General features: G+C 33.1%; 2 protein-coding genes across 2 annotated transcripts; both read left to right on the top strand.

Annotated features, from left to right (window-relative positions):
- The first annotated feature begins 736 nt into the window (after positions 1–736).
- On the top strand, positions 737–4,082 carry LOC109062855 (FXYD domain-containing ion transport regulator 11-like). The gene is made up of 7 exons (XM_042741656.1): positions 737–843; positions 2,626–2,670; positions 3,041–3,073; positions 3,232–3,246; positions 3,456–3,530; positions 3,630–3,654; positions 3,768–4,082. Exons 2-7 carry the CDS (start codon positions 2,637–2,639, stop codon positions 3,793–3,795), a joined length of 210 nt encoding a protein of 69 aa, XP_042597590.1. The 5' UTR covers positions 737–843; positions 2,626–2,636; the 3' UTR covers positions 3,796–4,082.
- A 511-nt stretch (positions 4,083–4,593) lies between these two features.
- Positions 4,594–14,608, top strand: LOC109062857 (phospholemman-like). The gene is made up of 8 exons (XM_042741655.1): positions 4,594–4,755; positions 10,740–10,790; positions 10,984–11,019; positions 11,146–11,169; positions 11,283–11,357; positions 12,736–12,772; positions 12,874–12,917; positions 14,001–14,608. Exons 2-8 carry the CDS (start codon positions 10,757–10,759, stop codon positions 14,018–14,020), a joined length of 270 nt encoding a protein of 89 aa, XP_042597589.1. The 5' UTR covers positions 4,594–4,755; positions 10,740–10,756; the 3' UTR covers positions 14,021–14,608.
- The last annotated feature ends 9,604 nt before the right edge of the window (positions 14,609–24,212 follow it).

Genomic DNA, 24,212 nt, shown 5'->3' with positions numbered 1-24,212 from the left:
AACTCACATATATCAGGTCTCTTTCTACACACACAGACATACATATTTATGTATATACAATATATTGCAAAATATTTATATATTTTATAATGTATAACATTATTATATTATAATTTTTTATTTTTCAATTTATTTGTTAAACATACATATTATAATTACATATCTTGTAAAAGGATTATACAATATATAATATGTATTTTATATATAAATATCTAGTGTATAACTATTATTCTCATTTTTATATTCCTACATTCTTTCCTGAGTTTTTTTTTTTTAAGTGCAAATGGATTTTAAAAAATTTGTCGAAACATTAATTTTGCTGCTAACTTATTAAGTTAACATTCTAATTCAAAATCAAGTGCCAATGATGTATGTCTTTCTATAGGTTGAACCAAACAGAGAGACAGTAATGCCTTGCACCCTTCAAAATGTTCACATAATGTGCTTTGCCCTTCAGAGTGATGCTCACTTCTGCCCACAGTGTCACATTACTGGTGACTGTTGGGTGAAGGACATCAGCTTTAATTCCTATAGTAAAGAACATTTAAAGGACACTGATTTGTAGGTGTACTCATGTGAATCTCCATCTTAAACAACTTTTAAGCTGTGTGTAATTCATCAACATGCAGGTCATGTTTTGGGCCAAACAGTGGACATGATGACGTGATGATGCACACACCCTAAATGCATCGATCTGATATGCTGTGCTCTGTTTATGTGTATACAGTGAGGAGGAGTTTTCTTTAAAGGTTATAGAAAAGACAGAAAGGTTGTGAGATCAGCCCACCTGAGGAGCCTCATCCAACATCTACTGCTCAGAGTACCATCAGTTCCCTTGCTAAGGTAAGATGCCAGTGTGGATCTTTAGAAAATCTTCATTAATGTTTGATTCATTGCCGTTTGTGATTTAATACATAATCCGAGCTCGGAGTTGTTCTTTTAAGTAAAAATTAACAGCGAATAGATAAAGATTCTATTTTAGAATCAGGTCAATAGATGAAGGTGAGCTCACTCCTGCTATTTTGGATATGTGGACTTTTCGAGGACGGTTTTACATGGAAGTCCTGTAAATATTCCCTAGAAAGCCTTGTTTAAAAGGAAAGTTCATGCAAAAATTCTGTCATTTACTCACCCTCAAATTGTTCCAAGCCTATATGAGTTTCTTTCTTCTGTTAAACACAACAGAAGATATTCTAAAGACTGTTGATAACTAAACAGTTGCTGGAGCCACTGACGTCTGGACTATGGAAAAAAAAATACAATGGACAATATTCAAAATATATTTTGTGCTCAACAGAAGAGAGAAACTCATACAGGTTTGGAACAACTTGAGGATGAGAACAATGTCAGAATTTTCATTCTTGAGTGAATAAAAATGGCATCCAGACTTCAGGGCCCATGCGTGGTCAGTGAGATGGAGAAAGCGCTGAGCTACAAATCCAAAGCATTTCGAGACGATTCTATAACCAGAGGTGGTGGGAGTGCAAACTTTCCAAAACACCTCCAGGCATTCAAGGGTACACCAGCAGTGTCCTGGAACATGCTGCGTCCTGACAGCGTCGACCCATGGTTTCTGTTTACTTTCAAAACACGAGTGCTGTTTTCTCTCAGCTGCACTTACAGCTGGAGTTTCTTAACAAACATTCCTCGTCTCGTAGGCCGCATCTCACTGTTGACCTGTACATGGGAACAGAACATATTCCATCTAATTATATGTGCTGCAAGTAGCCAACATTATTATCAGACATTATGCTGATGTACACTGATAAATTATTTCAAAATAAATGTTTAATATGTTTAATGGGGAAAATTAAGAAAAACAGTTTTGTCATCACTTGTAATCAAATTTTGTCAAATTTCCTCACTCTCATGATGTTCCAAAACTGTATGACTTTATTTTTTGGTGTTTTTAAAGAAATCTTGGACACTTATAATGATATAATGAAGCTGAATCGGGGACTGGAGCTGCAAGCTCCAAAATGATGCATAAAAGCATCATAAGGTAGTCTGTTTGACTTGTGGGCAGTTTCTTAAGTCATATGAAAGCTTTATGAAAGAAGTAGCCATAAATTTAAGTCATCATTCACTTATAATCTACCACTTCAATGTGCTGACCAGATGATTCAGTTAGTGAATTTAAGAGAACCGAATCAGGCTGATTCAAGAACTGTTGTGTGATCGGAATCAACTGATTTGTTAAAAATATATGACTCAAAAGATTTGTTCATGGTTACGTATGACATTGCTATGAACTCATGATTGCACCAGAGAGAGCTAATGCAGCCTCAGAATGGCTTCAGATGACTTACACAATTCATATGAATCACTTTTATGATTCATTTAGGGTGCTTTTTGTCATTTTGGAAGACCAGTCCTCATTTATTTTCATTATAATGGGTTTCAAATGACATGAGAGTGAATAAATGACAGCATATTCAGTAAACTCTAGTAAATTTTTGAGTAAACTGTTATTGTAAGACAAATTTATTGTCTGATATAGTGTGTGTGTGTGTGTGTGTGTGTGTGTGTGTGTGTGTGTGTGTGTGTGTGTGTGTGTGTGTGTGTGTGTGTGTGTGTGTGTGTGTGTGTGTGTGTGTGTGTGTGTGTGTGTGTGTCTTTGATCAGGAGGGGTAAAAATGAGCCAGCTCACAGAACTAGTTCTTCTTACAGGTAAGTCACGACTATTTATGTACACAGTGAAGGTCACAGACAGATCTGTGCCCTTGTGCCTGAAGGTCAAGCCTTCAAAGACTTTCTATCCACATTTACAGTATACTAGGAATTAATGATTTGATGGAAGAAGAAAAAAATAAATAGTAAGTTATTAAATACAAATTAAGTTCTCATTACAATATGTACACATTATATTTTATGATATACAGAAATCAAGTTTTTTTTTTCTAAACCTTGAAAAAAACTACTGGAATATTTTGAGTGTATTACCTTTTCTCCAAATGTCTGATAGTTAATTAGTTTGGCAGTGTCAAAGTATTTTCTTCTTTGTGTATGATTTTTCACACATTTTTATTTTCATTTACAGTCTTCTTGGCACTCTTCGGTCAAGCTGAAGCAAGTAAGGCAGAAGAGTTTGTTTGTTTGTTTGTTTTTATTCAACATTAATGCTATTCAACTTTTAAGCCTATCAGTCTCATGCATTAAGAACATGAATTTTATGGCATAATTTTTGTCTGTCTTTAAAAGGAATCTAACTTTTCTCCTTTTTTTTTGCAGATCCTTTCGTTTACAGTAAGTACTCTGAGGCAGATGCTCAGGAGATCCTAATAATATTACATTTAATATATATATATATATATATATATATATATATATATATATATATATATATATATATATATATATATATATATATATATATATATATGTATAAATATAATAAATATACATTTATAATAATATATCATTTTGAAAATATTTTAAAATGCTTCTGTTTTTAGACTATGAGGCGCTGAGGATCGGGGGTTTGGTCTTCACAGCCCTGCTTGTAGCCGGAGGGGTTGGAGTTCTGTGTTGTAAGTAGCTTTGAATTTTTACACATGCATTTTCTACCTAGTGAAAACCTTATTTTTGACATTATATGCAGAAAAAGTAACAGATTGTTCTCTTCACAGGGGGGCAGTGCAAACCAAAAAGAAAGTAGGTCACCTGATCTCACTGTCATGTTCACATAAAATCATGTACATTTTGAAACCAAAATATTATTTATGATTAAGAGAGAAAAATGTTATAATTACTCCATCTCTGCATAGGAATGACGAAGACGCAAGCAAAATCTAAAGATCGAGGACTTCATCTGCTGAAACTTTCCATTGGATTTTTGACTGAGTAGAAGACTGTTTGATTTCTGTATAGAAATGGCTAATTAGCTCCACTTCTCACCTGTCCTTTATTGTAGATTTTCTATTATATCAATATTTTTCAACCATTTAATTTATGCATTAATCACAGTCCCTGCCCAAAAAACTAAGCTGTTGTTATTTTGAATTTGTAGAATTATTCTATAAATTTCAGCAATCTCTCAAAGTGGCATTTTAATAAAGATTCTCAGTTATGGGACTGCAAAATTTTATGTGTTGTTGTTTTTTTATGCCTGAATTTATTTTTCGGATGAGAGATGTTCAAACACTGGCTGACCATCTGCAAGATGAAAGTCAAATGTTTTTTTTGTAGTAGGAATCAAAGTCAAATCAAATGCTGAAATGCGTTATTAAAAAAGAGGGTACATTTTAAATAAATAAATACATAAAAGGGCTTAATTTTATATTTATTTGACTTGTTTCTCAATGTTGCATAAATTGAAATCCATAGAATGATAATGTCCAGGCATAAAATCACCAGTAACTTTTCCATTCAGTTTACACACATTTCCTCCAACCCTAAAACAAAACACTATATAATGTGTAGTTTAAAGTAAAACACCTGTGAAAAAATCAAACACATATTTTTACAAACTTTTCTTAGAGAGTTCTATTCCTCTACTTCTGTTGGATCATTGTGTTCACTCCCCATCAGAATAAATTCAGCCTGAGCGTGCATGACAAACTAAAAACTATCACAGTTGCTCTCCCAGAGAAAAGATCCTTCATTCAAAACTCAACCCACTCAGGACTGAGCCAACCTGTTGAGCGTATGGTGTAGGGTGTTGGTTTCAGTCTGTCTAGATCAGATCTTTACGGGTGGTTCCTTCACAGCCACGTTTCATATCTCAACATTTCACTTTCTTTCTCCTTGAAAAGGGTGAGTAATCAGTTCTGATACCATTTTAATGTTTAAACAGGGAAACATATGTTACGGCAGATTGATGGTCAAGTTCACTGTATATTAAAACATGATAATTAGGCTATTTTAAGGTGTTTTGTGTTCATACTTTACGTGATGTATAATAGGGAATCTTTTTTCCTGCTGATAGTCTGTTTAACATTATTTTTTTTCTCCGAATTTACAAATAAATTGAAAAAAAAAAAAAAATAATAATAATAATAATAAAATAATAAATAAAAATAAAATGTTAGTACTTTAAATTTTACAATTTACAAAAAAAATATGTATTTCATAGTATTTGGCTCCTCTACCATTTGCTTTAATGACAGCAGCACTGGAGCTGCAAGTAAAATATGATAATCATATTCTCCAGTATGATGCAAGAACATCTTGCTTTTTAATAAAAGCCAGATATTTTTTTGTTTTGTTTTGTTTTGTTTTGTTTTTGTTTTTGTTTTTTTTACGCAGTTAAAGCATTTCCTTTTCATTTTAGGTTAACTAAAAAAAAAAATAAATAAATAAATAAATAAATAAATAAAGATTTTACATTTATTTGCTGGTTTTAGTAAAAAAGAAAATCCAGATTTTCAGTATGATCTCAGGCTTTTGGACCTCACTGTATGAGTTGGTTTTCCTCCAGTGATATAGAAACTGGAATGTTATGCAGCTTTACACTGGAAAGCAGCTGCGTCCTGGATCACTGCAACTTTTAAAGATCACAGGCGCCTGAATTCTTTGCTGAACAGACCAAGTTTAGTGAGTTCACTCTTAAAAACAAAGGTTATTTATTGGCATTCGATTCCATGAAGAACCATTAAAATCCATGAAACATTTCAATTGCACCAAAAGTTCTTTATAATGGAAAAAAAGTTATTTAAATTAATAAGATGTTCTTCATACTATAAATAAAAATATTTCAAAGGTTCTTTGAGGAAGCCAAAATGTTTCTTCCACTGCATCGCTGCAAAACCCATTTTAGGAAGCTTTATTTTTAAGAGTATAGATCTTGGAGGCTAAATCATGAGCTGGCTGTGTATTAAACAGTCCTTCAATGAAGTAAACACATCTAAAAAAAAAAAAAGTGAAGTGTGAAAATGTTACATTTAGATGGTCATGGCTATGTCTTTAACTAAAAATGGCCTAAAATGTATTTGTAATGGGCAAAGATTTAAGTATTGGCATGATCTGTTCATGGAAACAGATGTTTGTTAGCTGAAGGAAGCACAAAGACAGCACTACTTTAATCACTGGAAAGGGTGGGATTGTGGTTTTTGAAAAGATGATTCATTTCAACGGAATGTCTTGTTCCTTCCTGCGTCACTCTGAGCACATGGCCGACAAAGAGCTGAAGTAAACTTCAGTGCAAATCTAGTCATATATTGAAGAGTTTTCTGGATTGGTGAATCTGTGAAAACACTGCTGAACTAGAGGGTTTTACTCCATTTTAAAGTGCTTGTGTTACTAAAGGGCATCAGTCAGCGTGTTTGTGTTGGAGTGTATAATCATACAATACTTCAGAGTTCACAGCCTGTTCTCAGGGGTGGAATTTTGTTCCTAATATAGCTGCAGTCTGGATTCCTGTGTACATGGCTTGCATCCTTTGTGTGCCATGTGATTGTGTCAAGTTGTCTTATATGGAGTTGGGGTGTTCGGAAAAAAGTAGGTGAGAACAAATGTGACTTAACTACACTGCACTGACCACTCACACACACGCACACACACACACACACACACAAACACACTATATATACATATATATATATATATGTATATATATATATACTGTATTTATATATACTGTGTATATATATATATATATATATATATATATATGTATACTGTAGATATATGTGTGTGTGTGTATATATATATATATATATATATATATATATATATATATATATATATATATATATCCCTTATTACTTGCATTTCTTTTTTTTCGTTTTACACTTTAATTTGGCTGAGTGAAAATATTTCCACTATTTTATACATTTTTATATATGCAACTACTTTAACATAACTCTCTCACCACAATCCCCCCACCCCACACACACACACAAAAGCTGACCTTCACACTAGCAGCTGCTCGCAATAATTGCTAGTCTGATCAAATTAGTGCAGAGAAGGAGGTGTGTCCATCAGATGAAGATTGATCACCTCTCCAGCCAGTCAAATGCACAATTTGCTGTTCACGCCAGTATTTATGAGGCAGATCCAACAGTTATTAACCTCAGTTAACCTCAAACTCCAAAAGGTTTTGAAAGTCATTCAGCATTTAGCTACTTGTATATAGCCTCATACGTTGCGATACTATAAATAACTGCCTTTAGGTTGACATTGGTCAAGAAACCAGTAGTAGACATGACCTACATCTAAAACTATAATTAGGAGAGAGAAGTGTAGGACTGGCATTAAGTATCTGTTTATTCATTTAAGTTTGCTAGTAAACTATCATCCAGACTGAGACGTTTTTAAACTTTATTCAACTCACCATCATGATGCTAGGGTTGCCAGGATGTTGCAATGGTGTTTTGAATGTTGTTTAACAGGTTGCTATGTAGTTGCTAGGAGGTCTCTAGGGTGTTTGGGGTTGCTGCTAGGTGGTTACCTACCGGAACAAGTCAAAAGCACACAATCATAAGTTAGATCACTTAAAAATAGTAAAATGCCTTTCACACTTCCAAAAAAAAAAAAAAAAAAAAAAAACTAATTCTAAGCATTTTTGGTCATGTTTTCCATAGCTGTCTAAAAATGCCTAAATAAAGAGATATCTATTCAAATAGGAAAATTAAGAAATTAAGTATTTTCAGTAAAATATCAAAATTAAGTAAATAAACTTTCTTTAAACAAGAAAAAAATAAATATGTCAGTGGGGTAAGAAAGATAATCTTGTTTTCTCTTAGAATTACATTTATTTTTCTTATTATTTTAATTAAATATTTTGATTTAGGAGTGTTTTAGAAGTTTTTACTGAAAAACAACTCAAAAATACGGAGTAAAACTGTATTTTGTCCCCAGTACACAATAAACCACACAATTTGAGCAAAATTGATTACTTATTACTTAAAGGATTAGCAGGGGGTTGGAAATCACTATGTGAAATTGAAACCAGACACAATACAGGTATTCAGACTAAATTATTGACTTGCTCAGACACTGAGGGCTAGCAGTATTCCTCACTGTCTTGTTTAAAGGTCTCATTTCCTGAATGAGGATTTAATGTTTCAAGTGAGGAGCAAAAAGGGCTAAGAGACAGTATTGTTAGTAGAATGAACTTTGGCATCAGTAAAGAAAGAAACAGTCATTACATTGAAAAGGAGAGGGTCGGATTGTAATATGAGACAAGGAAGTGATGTTAAACACTGTAGGACACAATTCCTCATTGTTTCTCATGACTCACACACACACACTGGCAAGCCAACGTGACCGTACCCTATCACAAGACTTTCATTATTATCAGCATGTTCCCTGGGTGATTCTGCCTGGCACGAGGTGCCAAAATGTCCTGACTGTCCAAGCTGCAAACAACGTTTTCTCCTTTTCTCTCAGCTTCATGTATAGTATCATGATCTAAAAAGCTCTCTAAAACGATTGTAAACAAACAACTTCGCTTGCCAGATTCTTGGCAGAATTATCTTTGCACTGCTTGGTACTGAATAAAGAACTATCTTTATTTGTTATTTAATTAAGCCTACTGGATGTAATAGACATTACAGAAAGTTTTGAGCATGCGTAGCTGATGATTTGTTTAATCTCTTAGAAAAATAATTTTAAAACAATAGACTTGTCTTAGGAATGTCTTATTTTTACGCTAGATAACTTAAGCACACATGCTGATGTTAAACAAACATGGTTGTGAGTAATATTTCATTTATACTACAGTTAAATAAAAAATAATTTTAGACAATATTGACAGTTTGTCTGCTTTGTCAACAAAGAAATGAATCCAAACAGGTACAATAGATTAGTGTTTCCAAGAAGTGCACGCGAATCATTGTTTATGAATGACTCGGTTGAGAATGATTCAGTATCTTGCTATTAATACCCAAAAATACGGTTACTTAAAGTCACCTGATGGTTTACTTATGCAACTTACAGAAACAGTCACTATAATAAATACACTAAAGACCCAAACTGTCGGTCTCGAACTAGAAAACAACTGTGCAACTGCGCGAATGCGACCATAGTCTTTGGTGTGACACACCAGACAAATGAATGAATCGGTTGAAAATGACTGAATGACTCACAATGAACAAAATGCTGTCACGTGTCGCCATATAGACTTGCAGATACTAAACATTGCTACAAAAAGCTGACAGTTCATCATAACCACGACACGTCTGCCGACCCCAAAAAGGAACAAAAAATTAACATAAAAGTAGCAAGCCTACAGTTTTGAACTATATCTGAAATCTGAATTCTGCAATGCATAGACATCAGGGCAGGTTGAAGATTCTTTAAAAATCAGACAAATACAGTATAAATGCTTGGGACCATATTTGAGAATGAGTAAATTATGACAGAATTGGTGCCCCACTCCTTTTTGCAAATGTCATGTTCTGCATGCAGAATCTAATTTGATTCTTGCTTTACATAAACAAACTGCAGGCTTCCATGTTTAATCAAATGAAGTATGCCTATTATATGAATAAACTGAATCCATAAAAAATGATCATGGCACTCAAAAACATGTGGCATGCGTGTTTACAGGAAGGAGGAAATTAGATCATTCATGGTCAAGATAATAGGGTATAAAACAGACACAGGGATTTATTACACCTCTCTGAAAAGCTCTAGATTAACCGCTGCCTTGTTCACTGCTCACGCTGGCCAAGGCTGCTCTGATGAAAGGCTTGGAATACTGGACTTTATTTTGTCTCAGCATGTCTCTGGTGAACCCATTATTTTCCCCCTTCTCTGCCACCACGGTATGAAGCTGAAGGTGGGGATTGTTACATCATCTCGTGTTGGTAGGGATGGGCACAGCATTCCCTCTGGTCTCTCAGAGACGAAATGGAAAATCCCAGCTAAGCTCAAATGGTGCTCCAGCATGTTTCCACAGTGTGCTTTTAATTACGATGTAGACATAAGTCAGCATCTAGCTACATCTGTCAGGTCACATAAACCCCTAGCACTTTCAGAATGTGCTCAGATGTCGTCTTTTATATGAAAGGGTTTAGCTTCTTGATGCGTTTCCTGGCAGTTGTTTTGTTTTGTGTGTGAACGTTTGGTTGCTGAGATGTTCCAGGCCTTTGTTGAAATTTGATCCAGGTCTGCTTTGTGTTCTCAGAGCTGCTATTTGTTGCTCCAGTGTGTTTAATCAGATCAGATGCATTGGCAGGGTTTCTGATCATTTGATTTTACCCCATTATTGTTGATGTGAAGCTGGCAGAGGACAATAATTCAGGCATTAAGGGGATTCATGTTATATTTAGAGCATAATGGCTTAGAGTGGATTGCAAATCATAATGGGAATTAGCTCTTAGGTACGCAACAGATACATGATCTGCTTTTCGATCCTAACAGTATTATTTTCCTTGTTTTAATGTGAAAAAGCTCACATTGACAATCCGTTTACATGAATCAATCTGAGTTATGTCAGAGAGAAAAAAAAAATGTCGGGAGGAGCTTTTGAAAATAAATGGATCATAAAGTCCACTGTCTGGAGTGGAGAAATTAAAAAAATGAAGAGGGCTTGGTGACGTCAGCAAAAAGGAAAGTTGTTTGGGAGGTGTAAGAATTTATTATTTTTTGATTAAAGCACCTGTATGTAGTTGTGTGACTTTGGAGACATACATTTGCTTGAAAGATTTAATGATAGATTGATAAATCAAACATGCACAAGAAGACCTATAACATGCTTTAAGATATTAAATAGGGATCATTTTTGATTTAACACAGAGCATGTGCATCTATGTTATTATTTTTTTCATGGCAAACCTAATTTTGTATTGCAGGTTAAATCCAAACTGTCATGATGAAGACTTTGGCACTAGTTTTCTTGACACGTATGTGTTTTTGTACCAATAAATATTGTTTGCTGTCTTACTAAACTTTAGTGAACTGTAAATAAATTGTAGGTGCATTAAGTTTTTGGACCACAAGTAACTATAAATTAATAAACTCCTGTGAACACTCTAATATGATATACTATGTTCCCAATATGCTATACTATGCTAATATACTATATTACTTTTGTAGTTTTGTCCCTTGTGTTGGCAGAAGGTCAGCAGACAAGTAAGAGATTTCACATTTCAGTTCTTTCTGTTATTCTTTCTTTTTCTGTTTTCATCCTTTTGATAAAATATTATTACACAACATTACATGCATTTTTAAATGCTTTTTCTGGTTTGGATTTTGCAGCACAGGACGACCCTTTCTCTTTTGGTTAGTTGCACACAACTTTTAATTTGAGCCTATCATCCATAATCCATCATAATACTTAAGGAGTTCTCAAGATCGTCTTTCAGATTTGCTTTGATTGTTCTGTCTCACACTAGATTATCACAGACTTCGGGTCGGAGGTCTGATCTTGGCAGCAGTTCTATGTCTAATTGGCATCACTATTCTTCTAAGTGAGTGTGTTATTGACTTTTTCAATTTTTCAAATTTCAGATTTCATCTGTGTTCAGCCAAGAGTATATTCTATTGATATAGGCTACCTTTTATTACCTTTTATATCGTAGTTTATAGGCCTATATATTTTTTTTATTTATATTAGTGGTGTCAAATGATTAATTATTCCTTATTAGTTATTCAGATCCAAAATAAAAGTTTTTGTTTACATAATATATGTGAGTATACTGTGTATATTTATTACGTATATATAAATACAAACACATACATGTATGCATTTAAGAAAGATATGTTATGTTTATAAATTAAATATGTATATATGATATAAAATATAAGAATATGAATATAAATGTATAAACGTAAATATTTTCAAAATATATACTGTATGTGTGTGTATTTATACATACATAATAAATATATACAGTACACATACATATATAATGTAAACAAAAAGTTTTATTTTGGATGCGATTAATCGTGATTAATCATTTTGACACCACTAATTTATATATTTATTTTATATCTTGTACTTAAATGAATGTACTTAATTGTTACATAGTTTACACAGTTTTGTGTATTGTGAGCGAGTCATTATATCTTTCTCAGCTGATTTGTTCAAATACTGTAATTCATTTAGTTAGAAATCAAGTTCAGTCTATAACAGTGAGTCATTGAATCCTTCAACCGGTTTCACAGAATCATTAAAAAACAAAACACCGCTAATCTGTCTTGGACTGGTTTTGTTTTGGCTTTGCTTAGAACTATTGAATTTTTTTTATTTATTTTAGCTGTCAATATTGTGTCTACAATGTAAGTTACATAATATTGACTCATTGAATCACTCAACCAATTTCACAGAATCATAAAAACAAATATATATATAAAAAAAAGAACACCACTACTGTGTTTCAAGTCTTTTTGGCTTTGTTTAGAACTATTTAACTATTTTTATTCATTTTAACTGGCAATACTGTGTTTAACATGTAAGTTAGGCACTTTTTTGAATCATTCAGCCAATTTCAGTAAATTATTAAGAAACAAAACACCATTATTGTGTCTCTTGCAGCGTTTCTGTTTTGGCTTTGCTTGGAACTGTTTAACTATTTTTATTTAGTTTAACTGTAAACTTACTTAGTTGTTTAATTAGTAATGGAGGCTTGAATGCATATTTTGAACTACCAACAGCAGATCCTGGATCTGTGGAAAGCATGGAAAGCACATATTACTTATTTACATAATCTGTCAAACTGACAATATTCAGACATGACTTTTGCTCATGCGCTTATATTGTTTTTCCCTTTGCATTTTGAGGTTAAATGTGACCTTGACATATTTTTGATTCTCTCTGTTTGAAAACATAATTTGCCTTTATTACAGGTGGACACTGCAGATGCAAATTCAACCAAGACAAGAGGTATAAAGAGTATATATTTTAACTTTTACATTATTTTGTTTTATGTACATAACAGAATAGAAATTGTGTGTAGCTCTAACAACACAACTCTCTTTTGACAGGAGGAGGACAGGAAGTAACGCTCAAGCGATGCTCAACGACACAGGTTTGACCGCCTTCATCTACCTGTGCCGTTTACAACCAATAAACCAGTAGCATGAAGACAATGCTGGTATAAATCAGCACTCTCCCCCCAAGTTCCCTTATAAAACACGTCACTATAAAGCTGTGTGGTCTGATGGCCGTGTGAAATCCATCTGCTAATTATTGCTGTGCCAGTGCCCCCGTGATGCAGTGGGATACAGTGGGTTTGTGCTCAGTGGTGGGCCCGTATGGCCTGTCTCCACAGCACCACTCACATGGTTTCCAGCATGAGTCATACATTCTCCCTTGGGTGTATTTACACTCCATGATCCCTGAGGGTGGGGTTGGAGAAACAGGATACAAAGAGGTGCTAAGTAAATATTTAATTATATATTCAGTATCTCATTTTCTATAGTGAAGAATAAAGGAATTAGAATTTAATTAAAACATTTCTTGTAATTGGGATTTAAATTATTCAGAGGGGTGTCAGATTTTCCAATGGACACATACTGTAACTTTCAGACCTCAAAAATTTCCATTGAATTATATTTTAATTAAGCTGCTATATATATAATATATATATATATATATATATATATATATATATATATATATATATATATATATATATATATATATATATATATATATTGTAGTTCTGCAACTTTCTGATATCAGAATTAGGAATGCGGACCCTGTGACGGGAATATAAATAATGCAAATGTAATATTATTAAGTGGATATCAAGGAGAAAAAAATTAATAATTAAAATAATTTTTATTCATTTTTCCCCCCTAAAAAGATCATATATTTAATGCAAAAGTGGAAAAAAAAATTATATAAAAAATTATAAAATCATTGTATTTATAAATGCATTTACATTTGAATATAATAAACATGATAATAAAATATGATAATAAAAAGAAGATTTTATATAGATTATTTATATTTATTTAAAGAAAGAATGTTTTTAAATTGATATGAAAAATACAAAAATATGACCTCACTTATTGTATTGTATTGACCACAATTTATTACATTTCATATCATGAACATGTAGATTCAGTTCTATATTTTTAAATTTGATATTGCATTGTTTTTTCAGCAAGGGCCAGTGAATGCTAAATACCTGCTGACCTGACCTGAACCAATCTGAGGAAACATCCACCTTTATCCCATGTGCTGGTTTATCAGAGGAACCATTTCTCTTTTAAGACGAGGAAGGTGAAAATCCATATATCATTTTGTATGCCAGATGTGTCTTTTTAATATCATTTAATATAAATCGATTACCAAAAATTTGAATGTAAATGGTTTTTTATCCTGTCAGTAATTGTATTAAATTATGTTGGATGTAGGTATGCAAGGGAAGGCTTTCACTGGCAGTGTACTGAATCAGTCTCATATGGAAACCTGTAACCAAATATTACTGTAAGCTGTAGTGAATACATACAATATTACACTGTTGCATTCTGCGTGAAGTAGTTTACTGTTTAGACTTGCTTAGGTGTTGAGTAACTAGTTAAAAAAGACATGAAAAGATCACGCTTTCATATTTGCATTGCGATATGGTCATGTGCTTGATTAATTTAAATTTCTACCCTATTCATCAAAGACACGCTAGTAGTATTAAGAGTTTATTTGTATCTGTCATGTGAAAGTTGTCAAAAGTATCAGTCAAACATACACTAAAATAAACTAAAAGACACTAAAGACACCTGTATCATTGTTTTCTGTTCTCTGTCTCCAGCTGACTGACACCCTGCTGTTTCTCAAAGCCTTTAGATAAGCACGAGTTTTGCTTGGATTTTGCATTATTAAGGCAAGCATTAGACAATTAAGCTATAGCCTTTGACTTGTTAGTTTTCACATCCTTTTCATGCATGTGAAATGTTTTAAGAAACTATTTAGCTGAAGTTAGACAAAACAGTGAAAAATGAAATGTGACTGGGAGAATGTTGTGGAAAAGAAAACAGCTACGAGTTCAAAATTTACTCAACACTGCCCTCTACTCCCTGACATTTTTTAGGCATTACACAGGAACTATTATCAGAATACAATTATCAGTCCTGATTGCAATGTGAAATACAGTGTATATTATCTTAAATAATGTTAACTAATGTTTTTAATGGTTTTACATTTCATTTCTATTTTAGTTTTAGTTACTATAATACTCAGAACCACAATATATTTTTTTACACCATTGAAAGAAGAAAGAGAGTCTTGATGCTATTAATCATCGTACTTGTACTTAAATTTGTTTGCAAAAACTTTGTTTTTGATCTTTTTGCAAACATGGAAGAATAGGGTTGTTGCGTGGTTGGAAAAAGTAAAAAACAAAAATGCCTAAACTTCTCAGTAGTTTTGTATAAAAGTTTTTGCAGTTTAAATTATGATTGCTTATATTGTTGTGGTGAACCATAACTTTGGTGGTCTTTTTATCTATGTGCATAACCTGAATGCAGTCTATGCAAGCACACTCTCATTGTCATGAGGTGGTTTTGGTTAGGAATCACAGAAATGAAACCTCAGGATTAGAGCTGGTTTACCACTTCATTGTCATAAGCAAAAGTAGAAGCATCTTCCACTTTCTCCAAAGATTTCACAAAGGAAGTGGTGGATATTGTGGACTTTCCAAAGAAATGAGCTTGAAAAGATAATTCAGTTTTTAAAAGGTTGTCTGGTGAATAAATGAGATTTGTATGGTGGCTAATGGAAAGTTTTACTTGTGTTCTTTCATTTTTGGCCACCACATACAATATCAATCCAAAATCCAATGTGAATGTTCAATTAAATATTCTGAGACAAAACCAGTTGAGAACTACTATTCAAAAAGACTATAAATTGCACAGAGAGCATTGTTGAAACTGTAAATGCCAGAGGGTAGCATCTGTAGGAGTTCTGTGTGGTTAAATGGAAAACTAGGTCACTTATTCTTTACCACAACCCATTACCATTCACTATAAAAGGCCAAGGTACTGAGAAAAGTCTCACAGTATTTGATCTGAAAAACAAAGGGCCATATCTAAAGAAGAAGGGTAGAGGTGATCAGGCATGGACCAGGCTTTTTATCCACTGTATGCTCAGGGTGGTAATGATGGACGCCCTTGTGCATACCAGCCCGGGAGCATCCAGCTCCATGCTCCATTTCCCCAGGTCCAGAATCAGCACAACCAGCCTGTGGTCATTGTTCAACCCTCTGCGAACATGAGGCAAAATCCACCGGCCGAGCCTGTGCCGGATTACATGTGTTACTCCAGATTTACCACACTGTGCTGCTGTATCTGCCTGGGACTTTGTGCTCTTTATTACTCTAAAGAAGTAAGTTTTCTTTTATTTAGCTTTGATTGTATTTTTAGCAGTGAGGTTTTGCATATTATCCAAATTAGTTCGAATTAGAAAAAGACACACCCATCTGTGGTCAGTAAAATTGTTTAATTATTTTGAAAGAAGTCTCTTATGCTCACTAAGGCTGCATTTATTTGATCAAAAATGCACTAAAAGCATAAATATTGTGAAATATAATATGAAATATATAAATATTATATTGTGAATATTATTACAATTTAAAATAACAGTTTTCTCTTTGAATAAGTTTTATAATGTAATTTATTCCTTTAAAGAAAAACTGAGTTTTCAGCATCTTCAGTGTCACATGAGCCCCCAGAAATCATTTTAATATGCTGATTTGCTACTCCAGAAATATTTATTTTCAGTATAATAACACAGTGACTAAAAACAATAGTATACATATATACTGTATAAACACATTATAAAAAAAAAAAAAATGTCTGATGGAACATAGAGCAAAAGTTTGTAATGCAGTGAAATATGTTTGTTAATTGATATGTCATCTATCTTTTTTTCTCAATGTAGTGTATAAACTAATCTCTAAGAAATAGCTAGTAACACAATTGAATACAATATGAATATTTGGTGTATAAAGACTAAAATAATATTTTTCTTGTAAAAAGTACAATATTCTTTGTCTTATTTATTTGTTATTTTTTATTTCGTTATAAAAGGAGTCTGGCATGTGCTTGTAATTCATTGACACTGATGAAAACGTTTTTTTTTTTTTTTTTTTAATTGCACTTGTCACTTTATTTCTTCTATTGTTCTTTGTTTGATTATTATTTCTTATTTATGGAAATGGAGGGTAATCTCTGCCAAGTAGGTCAAATGATTGCAAGCAGGTTCTTCACTTTCAACTGAACCTCAAACATAACACTTGTGTTTTTCTTGTTTCTCGTAAATTAATAAGGTCAGGTGCTATGGAAACTCCTCCAATGCAGAATGGAAAACCACAAAGCTGAGGGTACTTTAAGAAGCTGAGCTCAAACCAGCATTTGTAGAGCATTGCAAATACGTGTGCATATAATGTATAATGACTCTATGTTTCAATATAGCAAAGCAAAGCCAAAATCTGGGCATTTTATGCAAGTAGAAAGCCTGGCTAGGACATGCCTGGGAAAAAAAGAGGACATACGGTCACTTTAATGTAAATTCCTGTTTTAATGCACTGTAAAAAAAAATAAAAAAATAAACAAAATAAGGGCTTTATAGGGGAAGGGCTGGTCTCTTACCGGCAAACTAGTAGATGAGGTCTCTAAATGAGCTCTAAACTCAGGATATTCACTCAACCAGTGGTTGACATTTATCTTTACTTTCACAGACTCGCTCTGCTAATGCTGCTGGACAGAGAAGAGAAGCCGCGAGAAACTCTCAAACTGCACTCATCCTGAACCATATCTCTGTTGTTGTGGGAATCATCCTGATTGGAGTATATCTCTTCAACGAATTTTACCTATCAGATCAAAAATTTCATCTATAATTATCTTTCCTAAGTTACAACCCATCTACTTTTTAGGCAAATTTGGTATTGTGTACTCCCATGCAATGTTTTAATAATTTTTTGTTCAGTTTGCAGATCTGAATAGTTTCATCATTGCATTAAATATTGTTCTATGTTTATATGTGGAAATTTTTTATCTTTCAATCTTTTTTAAACTGGAATAATTGGGATTTTTAACAAACATGTTTTAATAGACAAATTAAATCAAGTTAAATATATTGTTGTTAAATTTACTGTTGTTATTTACTGAAATAAATGACAAGATATTTTATATTTTTATATATGATATATATATTATATTATTATATATATATATATATATATATATATATATATATATATATATATATATATATATATAATGGATCATTATCAATATACACTGAAAAAAAAATTTCTCCATACATCCAATTAAAAGAATTTAAGGGTAATAATTCACATCTATATTTACTATACTTATATACCTTGAGCCAGTGAAAAATAAATAAATTGCCCTTAAAGCAATAATTACTGATCAGTCATTATTGAAACATTACCCTGTTTTTTTTAATTCTTTTAATGAATAGAGAAACTTTTTTTTTTCAGTGTACATTTTTCATCCTCATTTTCTCTGATGACTCAAAAATCTACGCTTGACCTGAGATTTTGTGAATAACAAAGTCCATTTACAATTTAAATAGAAACAAACTTTGTTTTTGATCCTTGCAAAGAGCTAGAAACAAATGAATCAGTTGACTTATGATTTTGAAATAGCCCCAAAAAAGTGTAAATAAATAAATAGTATGAATTATTTGTTTATTAAAATAAGAAAAATGTGTTTGGTTTAGATTTGATAATTTGGTTTTAAATAAATTTTATTTTAAAATAATAAATGTCCAAAAAAGCCCCAATGACTTTCATTTTTATTAAGCCATATCAATTCTGCATTTATTAATTATGTATCAGAGATTAACTCTTTAAATGTTGGCACCTGCAGTCAGTACTATGTAAATATTATGTTAACTGTGCCTATAAGTGTAGAAGTACTGATGCTTGTTTTTCTTTTAACTATGCATTCAATTAAAACTTTCAGTGATCTATGCAGTAATTGCCCTTTTTCTTGACCAGTAGTAAAACCAGTTACAAATAGACCAAGAGTAGGTCATCCTGAGCAGTAGGTCAGATTTTACTTAAAGGATTAGTTCACTTCCAGAATAAAAATTTCCTGATAATTTACTCTCCCCCAGATGCTGCATCTGAAGTGGCACTGAGATGTATTTACACAGACTGTTTAATGCAGCTCAGAAGTAATGAATCCATTTACACTCCAGTTCATGAACAAACTGTCATCGAACTGATTAATTGAAAAAATGCTAAATTAAGGATGAAACACTGCAGTGTGTTCCTAGGAGACGAAAATGTTCTGCATTAATTGGAAATTATTTTGTTAATGAAATAGAGCAAAATCATGTCAATAAAAAAAAAGTCAATTCATATTACCATATTGTTTATTAAAATGTATATCAATATTATTTAGACTTTTCTTACAGGTTGACATTTTGTCAGGTTATCTTTACTTCCAATGCAAAATTAATATACACAACCTTTTAAATCTCTTTCTGTCTGCAAATTGTGGTTTGACATAGGTCTGATGTTCCAGAGATATTTTTGCATGAGGTGGGTAGACACCATGTAACCGTTCTGAAAAACAAGTGTTAGACAGTACTCTTCAGGTTGGTTTCACTTAAACAACTTCATAACTATAAAAGACATACAGTTGACTACCAAACAGATGAGAGGCTAAAGCTTGAGCTTCACCTGTGGTCTCAAAATATGTAAGAACAATTAAACAAGATGTAACTTCCTCATAAATGTTGTGCTGTATTGTGAATTAGTCATGGCTGAATGGCCTTGTTAGGCACAATGCAAAGCAGAGTTGCCACAAAATAAAAAATATTAAAACCAAAAATGTACTGTATTAAAAGCTCACTGTACTATGTAAAATATTATGAGAGAGAGACTGACTCAGTGAGTGACATATACATAAAAAAGGAAGTGATGCAGTGAATTTTAGCAGTCCTCATAGAGATTTGTATAGCTAAATTTATTATTATTTTTTTTTAATATCGGGACTTAAATGTATGTCAAATATGCATGTTAGAAACGGTTGAACACTTGTTTTTTCAGTGTAATTTGGCACATGCATTCTGTAATGATGCATTCGGCTGGATGCAACAAATAATACCTGTACAACTTAAGTTTGGTTTGTTAGTTATGAATAAAAAGGTATCTTATGTAAATAATTTGTTGCCTTTGCTGAAATTTAACATACATAAATGTAAAAAGAGGAATTTCTGATATAGTGTATTTGGAGACATTAAGAGGGAAGAAAGGTCCCAAAGCAAAGTTTTTATTTTCTCTACTGCCCTACTTTTTTCTTTTTCTTTGTATTTCTTTTTATTTATTTTATTTTGTTTTTATCTGTAATTTAATATATGTTGCATAGAGTGTGATATGAAAACTTATATTTAAATATTTCTGTTATGAATGCCTCTCTGTTGTTGTTCAACAAGCATATGAATTTTAAAAAAGAATGCCCCTGCCCGCTCTATATAAATAGCTGACAGTCACATTTTCAGTAAACCCCCAACAGGATTTCAAGGCAAGCTGAGAAAAAAAAAAAAAAAGATAGCAACCAATGGCGTTGTTGAATAGACAGAGATGTGGGCTGTCACTAACCTGTGGTGCTCTAGTAGATTACGTGTATTTTTCCAAGTAAAAACCAAATGATAACCAAAGGTTAACATATTCCACAGTGTGTTATATCTCAACTGCATCATGCTGTCATCTGACCCATATACCTTAATACAAATAGTTATCCAAAAGAACATTCCCTCCAAATTCTAAAGCCATGGCAAAACATATATGGGGAAAGTTTGGCCCATACTGTGTGTGCTCAGCCATGCTAGCTATCTGGCACATTTGGCCCAAAAGTTTGTGCTACTGTATCTGGAGAGTAGTGTGGATAAATTAAAAACTAGCCCACTTTGGTTCTCCTTCACCACACCCTAGTACTCTTCACACTGTTCACCATAAAAGACCAAGGTACAGGGAAAAGACTCATTTGAAAAACAAAGAGGCATATCTCACTAAAAGGAGGGTGGAAGTGACCAGACATGGACCTGCAATTATCAACACTAAATCCTCAGGATAGCAATGATAGAAATCCTCATGCAGTCCAACCTTGTACTGACCAGCCTGTGGTCATTGTCCAACCCTCTAAATGCATGAGCCATGAGCCACCAGCTGAGCCTGTGCCGGATTACATGTGCTACTCTAAATTTGCCACGTTAAAGTGTGTCTGTCTGGGATGTTCAGTTCAGTTCATCTTTATTCATTTCCCGAAGGCAATCTGGTTGCAGCAAACAAGCATACACATAAAACAATGACACACCCACATACACAAAAAAATTTTTTTATCTAGAATTCAAAAACTTTACAGCTGAGGGGACAAATGAATTTTTAAACCGATTAGTTTTACTAAGCGGAGTTCTATACTGGCTACCAGACGGGAGAAGATGGAACTCAGAATACAAGGGGTGAGAATCATCTAACAAAATGTTCTCGGCTTTACCCAACACCTGTCTAGGGTATAACTGAGCCATAATCATCTGCTTCCTCCCTGTTATTTTGTTTCCCTGATTTACCATCCTCTCAATACGGTTTTTATTTTTCACATTCAGAGAGTTGAACCAGCACAACAATGAAAAGGATAAAAAACGACTCAATATAGGATCTGTAAAACATGCAGATCAATGTTTTATCCACATTAAATGACCTCAATTTCCTTAAGCAATACAATCTTTGCTGCCCCTTCTTACACAAAGCATCAGTATTTGCGGAAAACGTCAGTTTACAATCTAATACAGTACCCAAATACTTGTACTGTTCAACACTCTGGATACCCGCTCCATTAATACTTATTTGCTTATCATCTCAATCTATAATCAATAGTCATCTCTTTAGTTTTCAGAACATTAAGTTTTAAAAAAGCATTCTGACACCAAACAGTAAAATCCTCAACCACAGGACCATGCGTAGAATCCTCCTCATTCAATAAGCTAACGATTACAGAGTCGTCAGCATATTTTAAGATGTGCCTATTTTCAAAACTACTCTTACACGCATTAGTGTAGAAAATAAATAATAAGGGAGAGAGAACGCACCCTTGAGGTGACCCAGTCGATGACACCAACCCTTCAGAATAACAGTCGTTTACTTTGACTCTCTGTGTTCTCTGCACAAGGAAATCTAAAATCCAGCCTACCAAATAAAAATCCAACCCAAATTCTTTAATGAGTTTGTCAATTAAAATATGTGGCTGAATGGTATTGAAGGCAGATGAAAAATCGATAAAAAGTAATTTAACAAAAGTTTTCGGCTTCTCTAAATGCTGAAATACTAAATGTAAGAGAGTTGCGACACCATCCTCTACGGCTCGCTTATTTCTGTACGCAAATTGAAGAGGGTCTAGAGAACTCTCAGTCTTATGCATAATTTCTCTCTTAACTAATTTTTCTAAACATTTCATCACTAAGGATGTAAGCGCCACAGGTCTAAAATCATCTAATAAATGTGCATTCTGCTTTTTTGGCAATGGAATCAAAGTAGACTGCTTCCACCGTGCAGGTACTTTTTGTATTTTTAGGGACCAGGCAAAAATGTTATAAAATATTGGTCCTAACTGCTCAGCACATTCCTTAAGTAAACGACCCCCTATATTATCAGGCCCCGGTGCCTTCCTGATTTTACATTGTTTAAAAACTGTTATCACATCTCCTACACAAAAAGGGACACCACCATTATCTGTTTATTCTACACTTATTTTTCAAATCCTCAATTTCTAATTCAAAATCATGTGTATCAAATCTCATATAAAAATGATTAAAATCCTGTGATAAAGCTGCATCTGAACTGAATCCATTCAAACTAATTCTATTATTTATTTTCCTACTATCCTGACCTGTAATTAAATGCATCCCCTCCCAAACAGAACCTAAATTTCCATTTTTCAATTTGAACCCTTATAAACTGCTTTAGCCCTCTTTATTTCACACTTAATTTCTCTTTTTAGCATATAATGCTCTACAGTATTTCCCTCTTTGAAAGCCCTATTCCTTTTTGACAGAAGAATCTTGAGTGATTTTGTAACCCACGGTTTACTGTTTGGAAATTTCTTAAACGATTTCACAGGTATTAACATGTCCTCACAAAATGTCACATAACTACAAATTTCATTTTGTTCTGCTCTTTATTTCTCCAAAGCTGTTAGTATTCATTTATTTATCTTTGGTTGTATTCTTCTTCCCATTGCAAAGAAGCCATTTCTTCCTTAGCAGGAAGGTTTTGCATTGCAAACATGTTTATGAGGAAGTGGGTTCAAAGTCGATAAATGCACACCTTTCAAATGTTTAGGGAAGATATTTTTAATGAAACATTCATTAAAACATTTCTTCTTATAATCAGTGTTAAAACCACTTGTGTTGCTTATTTTTGAGGACACTTTTTCAGGATTGTTTGATAGAAGGTTCAAAACAATGGCATTAGAAATCTTTTGACAGTTGTAATGCTACAAATGCACAAACTGTCAAATTTGTATTGTTTTAATGTATCCTTTCTGAATAAGAAATGTTCCTTGATTTAAAGATTGCAAGCTTTTTAAATCTTGCTCAAGATAAACTATAGTGTTTTATTCATACTTATTTTGTTCAAATTATAAAAGAAGCATTATTTAATAGGCTACATTTTCAATTTTGACCGCTTAGGAGAACATGGCCTTTAACTTTTCTTCATTGGTGCTGTACTAGCTGCAGTGTTGATAATTATACCCTATGGAGATCCATAGACAGTTGTGGTTTCCATGTAGGTCAAATACAAGCAGCATATCTTCAGCCTAAATTAATCTTAGCCACAAAACCCTTATTTTTTATGTTTCTTGCAATGCATCAGGTCAGGTGCATGCTTTGCAGCATTGAAAACCACAGTGCTGAAGGGACTTAAAGAAGCTGACCTCAAAACAGAATTTGCTTTTGGTCTTCTTCAGAACAGTTCTCAACATTGAGACTCTCTATAAAGTCATATCTTTTTTAAATTCATGCATGATTATTTTTATTATAGTTTGTTGGATCTGTTCCAAAAAGTCAGAGCTGCATTATTTATAAGTTTTGTAATGCAGACATTTTTGCTTGACATTCTGAAGTGTCATTTAGAGTGCTATGTCCTCTTATTCCTGGACATGTCCTGACTGGGATTTATAAATTGGCTTTGTCTTTGTAATGTTTTCATACTTGCTAAATGTAAGGCCTGAAAAGTAGTTTGACCACTAACATGCAGGCACTGTACATACTTGACCAATCAGGGTGTGCAAGAAAGTGGGATCTAGAGAGAACAGTCTAAGTAAATACATCTAATGCACAGGGACTG

This window comes from Cyprinus carpio, chromosome B16 (genome assembly GCF_018340385.1).
Source record: "Cyprinus carpio isolate SPL01 chromosome B16, ASM1834038v1, whole genome shotgun sequence".
Classification (NCBI taxonomy): Eukaryota; Metazoa; Chordata; class Actinopteri; order Cypriniformes; family Cyprinidae; genus Cyprinus; species Cyprinus carpio.
This window is presented reverse-complemented; position numbering and strand designations above follow the sequence as displayed.

Excerpts from the sequence above, each read along its gene's own strand:
- LOC109062855 (XM_042741656.1), top strand. The coding sequence starts at position 2,637 with ATGAGCCAGCTCACAGAACTAGTTCTTCTTACAG. Across the intron at positions 3,531-3,629 it reads AGGGGTTGGAGTTCTGTGTT|GGGGGCAGTGCAAACCAAAA; the intron begins GTAAGTAGCTTT and ends TTCTCTTCACAG. Across the intron at positions 3,655-3,767 it reads CAGTGCAAACCAAAAAGAAA|GAATGACGAAGACGCAAGCA; the intron begins GTAGGTCACCTG and ends ATCTCTGCATAG.
- LOC109062857 (XM_042741655.1), top strand. The coding sequence starts at position 10,757 with ATGATGAAGACTTTGGCACTAGTTTTCTTGACAC. Across the intron at positions 11,170-11,282 it reads GGACGACCCTTTCTCTTTTG|ATTATCACAGACTTCGGGTC; the intron begins GTTAGTTGCACA and ends GTCTCACACTAG. Across the intron at positions 12,773-12,873 it reads AAATTCAACCAAGACAAGAG|GAGGAGGACAGGAAGTAACG; the intron begins GTATAAAGAGTA and ends CTCTTTTGACAG.